Source organism: Montipora capricornis, chromosome 5 (genome assembly GCF_036669925.1).
Source record: "Montipora capricornis isolate CH-2021 chromosome 5, ASM3666992v2, whole genome shotgun sequence".
Taxonomy (NCBI): domain Eukaryota; kingdom Metazoa; phylum Cnidaria; class Anthozoa; order Scleractinia; family Acroporidae; genus Montipora; species Montipora capricornis.
Window position 1 is genome coordinate 6,767,335 of NC_090887.1, and position 4,042 is coordinate 6,771,376.

At 38.3% G+C, this 4,042-nt stretch overlaps 1 protein-coding gene across 1 annotated transcript; it reads left to right on the forward strand.

Moving 5' to 3' along the window:
- Positions 1-1,227: 1,227 nt before the first annotated feature.
- Positions 1,228-3,656, forward strand: LOC138048792 (class A basic helix-loop-helix protein 15-like). The gene is made up of 2 exons (XM_068894915.1): positions 1,228-2,001; positions 3,196-3,656. Exons 1-2 carry the CDS (start codon positions 1,354-1,356, stop codon positions 3,217-3,219), a joined length of 672 nt encoding a protein of 223 aa, XP_068751016.1. The 5' UTR covers positions 1,228-1,353; the 3' UTR covers positions 3,220-3,656.
- Positions 3,657-4,042: the final 386 nt, after the last annotated feature.

Here is a 4,042-nt window from a genome sequence, read left to right on the forward strand (position 1 = left end):
TTTCATAAGTTAATAGAATATACTCTTCGTTCAATCCACCACTTCTTTTAACTTTCCTTCCAAAGTTTGTCAATAGATCAGAGTGTTAACCATGTTAAGTCAAGGTCGGTTGTATTCAAAGAAAGGTTTTGTCAGCCGAAATTTTCACTATCTTTTTTAAGGAACTAAAAGTCTAAATTTATTCTTGCACACAAACGAGTTCATAATCAGCTTACACAGCTTCAACGCAATTACATTTTCTCCTCTTTCTTTGTGTGCATTCCTTTGAATAAGACATTTAGAGGAAGAGTCCGTGTTTATCCGGCTTTTTCTTTGACTTTTGCACTTAAGAGATTTGAGTGTTTTTCAGTCAGAGAGACCTACCTTAAATACAACGCCTTCAAGCAAGATCGATCTCTCACCAAATGAATATTCGATTTGGCATATTTCATTTAAATCAACAAAAATAAAGTATAGCCTCCTAGAAGCCCAGGTGTAATTCTCGGATGTCAAAATAAAAGACCACTTAGGGAAGGAGACTCGAACCTTGTGAATACACTATAGGTTTGTGTCCTTGCAAAAAATGACGTATCGCCCCACATCCCTTGAAACAAGTACTTTGCAAAAGTCGATTCTAGCTGTGATAACACCGTTTCTGATTGCATTGAAATCGAAAACAGGTTCATTAACTTTTAATGATATTTCAGGAATTAAACGAGTAATGAAAAAGCTAGCTGGCAAGGTGGTTACAGCTGGTGGATTGCTTCGCATAATTTGCACCATTCGGCCACTTTATCCATAGAGCTCCCCAAAAATTGACAATACTGTCACCATTTTAGCATTTTCCGTATAATAACTTTGCAAAGCAAAGTTTCTCTACTGGTTCATCAAGATTCGAAAGATTTGATTTCTTACCCAGAAAAGAGGATTTCAACTATAATCGTTAATCGATTAGTGATTGTGTGTGAGATATCCTTATAGTTTAGCGTCAAAGCTTAAGCCACAAACTCCATTGTTTACTTTAAAATGATCATCCTTTGCTTAAAATCTTTCTCATTTGAAATCAGCCACCATGCAGAGTGGTGCCCGCAGTTTTATACGGCGTTAAAAAAATCCGTTTCATAGATAATCCCTTTCAAAAGAGAATGTCTCCTTCTTGGGGGCGTCATCCATTTTGTTAATAGATGGCGCCTGTCTTTTTTGAAAGCTCTGAATAAATTACAATACTTATTAGCCAGCACGCTTTTGATGAAATTTCCTGAAATGAAACGGGAGAGTATTTAAAACCTCGCACACGAGAGTAAATCGATCGAGTCAACTCAGGTGTTCGTTTTGGTGAGATTCAGGTGTCGCTGGCCTATAAAGCGCTCCGCTATGTTCAATCCCGAAGTGCAGAAGTTGAACTTCGCCCCACGAGTAGATAGTAACATGTCTCACAGCTTGCAAGTCAACGAGCCTCATTCGTTTTTTAGCGATAACATCATGATGACTTCAGCGAATGGTTTGAGCTGTTTCAAAGCTGGTCCTGACACATTCCCTGGTCACCCGACCTGCGATTCTGATTTCGCCAAAGGGATCTACAATCTGCGTCCTAGAGGATCCACCACTGCTGCTCTCCCTGTAGTACCTGCAAAATTCGAACCTGCGGAAATCGCGCCGCAACCAGCCAAGCCAAAACGCCAGCGCAATTCCTTGAAGAAACGTCTGCTCGTCAACGCCCGTGAACGCGACCGTATGCGTGTTTTAAACAACGGTTTCCAAGCGCTACGCGATGCTCTACCGTGCTATATCGCAGATGGCCATATGGCTAAGATAACTACTTTGCGACTGGCTATAAACTACATCAAAGCCCTGAATGAGGTTCTCAATGAAGACACCGAGCCTTTAATTCCTCCAAAGCCGCAGCGCACCCCAGCGCCTTTACAACATCCAGCAACTTCCACCTTACCCTGTACCCACTCGAGGATGCAGCCGATTCCAAACCAGTCGAGTCACTTCAAACAGACACTTCCGCCGATCAATGTAAGTCCCACGTTACTTCTTCACAAAGCTCCACACCTAAACGACGGCGTAATTGCCACAATCTTTGTCCTCATAAATATTTTTGAAATCATAGCTCTTTGTGAAAAACACCTTATCGAGGAAACAGCGTTTAAAATAACTCGACCGGAGCATCTCAATTCTGAGAAAAACTTTGCAAAACTTCCTTATAGCCTCGCAAATAAGGGGAACCTTAATCTTCTTAACACACTATATATTATTCAGCGTAAAGCAGACACTGAAATTTTCTTGCTTCCATCTTCAAATCATCTTTAAGACTACGAAACCAGTTTTTAAAATTATTGTCTAACATAATTGTCATCAACTAATCAATGCAAGAAAGGAGGATTCGCTAAATTTTGTCTGTCGAAGCAAAGGGTACATGATGTACTTTGGCAAATCTCTTTGATAGAGTTTTTAAGTCAGAATTAAGTTTGGCAATCTTAAACCGCTTCCTTTAATTTAATGTTTCGAAAATAAGCCCCATTATTTCCTGCTTTTAAGTTTCACTGTTTTTTAAACGGCCACTATATATTATAAAACTGCTCATATTCCTTCGTTTTGATAGCATTTTCACAAATGTACAAAACCCTTCCTTAGATTCTTTACCACTAAAATAAAATATAATTATTTAAGCCTTTTCACCGTTTCTTTTCTGCCAGAACAATGAAAGTTTGCAGACACTGTTTGTGTGATAGCGGATTCTTTATCTTTCTTGCCTTATATTCAATCCCAAAGGTTAAGGCAGGCTACGGTCGATGCAAGCCCAAGTTCCCCCTGTATTTATTGTAAACGAGTTTAGGAAGTACTTATTCCCGGCAAGCTCTAAGTTCATTTTATTACTTTAATTACACTTTTCAAAGCTTGATATAATGACACGAATTTATTCAACTGCGGGTAAAAATGGTTGGCAATTTTTGTGAATCAGCTTTTGCATGAAAGAGCTTAATATAATATAAGCGCTTTTTTGTATTGAGGAAAGTATGAACGACAAAGACCACCTGTTCGTAAAAAGACCGTGAAAGCACTCATTATCACTTTTGAAATTTATACCACAGTACTATTTTCAAACCATATTTTTTACGTGATAGTTAACGGAGAAACAGGTTAAAAGATTAGTGAAATAAGAGGTAACGAAGCGAAATTTAAACATCTATTTCTTCATTTTTTTCTTAGGTCATAACCACTGCAAGGATGTGAAAATTCACGAAGCGTTCACCTAACAACGATTGATCTCAGACGACTCTGATAAACCGCATGTATCATGTATCACACCAACAGTTGTCGTCGCGAAATTGGCCTTCAACTTTGTTAGCTTTGAAACTAGACAAGAGGTGTATGACCCAAAATGAAGCGTTTTACATGTATATCTTTTAGATACATACAGGTGCATTGTAGATAAAAAAAAATCAAATCTGTTTTCCGATAAAACCCATACAACCGCATCGTCGTTCAGATATTGCCCATCGACAAAAGGCTGACCTCACATTAATGCATAATTTAAAATTTACGTAATTCCCTCGCTGTAATTAACTGAAAAGGAAGTATATTTTTCTTTAATCATATCTGTTTGCGACGTACTTTTCATCTTGTGGAAGAATAAAAAGATGATTTGAATAAATCGAATCTGAAAACCACCTATGTTGATGACATACTTTTTTTAGCTGTAAACTGACAATTTTCATCTCTAACATTCACTGATTTCAGTAAGGAGAGTGCACCGTCTCGACAATCTCTTTACAGTAGAGCGGAACAATTGTCACCTGTTTAATTGCCTAGCGACGAGTCTCCTATAGCTCAATTGGAGCATCGGAACTAGTAATCGCAAGGGCTTAGGTTCTACCCCTGCAAAGGAACACTCTGATTTTTTTCCCAATATCCCCGAGCCGCTGCCGAAAAAATATCATCTCTTCATAACTTTATTTTGGTTATAAACATTTGTCTTTTTTTCTGAATATCCCCGAGTTGATAAAATTCATCTCTCCTTTGTTTACGGGGTTCAATGATATTCGCCACCTCCTTA

Coding starts and splice junctions, on each gene's coding strand:
- LOC138048792 (XM_068894915.1), top strand. CDS start 1,354: ATGTTCAATCCCGAAGTGCAGAAGTTGAACTTCGCCCCACGAGTAGAT. Junction 2,002..3,195: donor AGACACTTCCGCCGATCAAT/GTAAGTCCCACG, acceptor TTTTTTTCTTAG/GTCATAACCACTGCAAGGAT.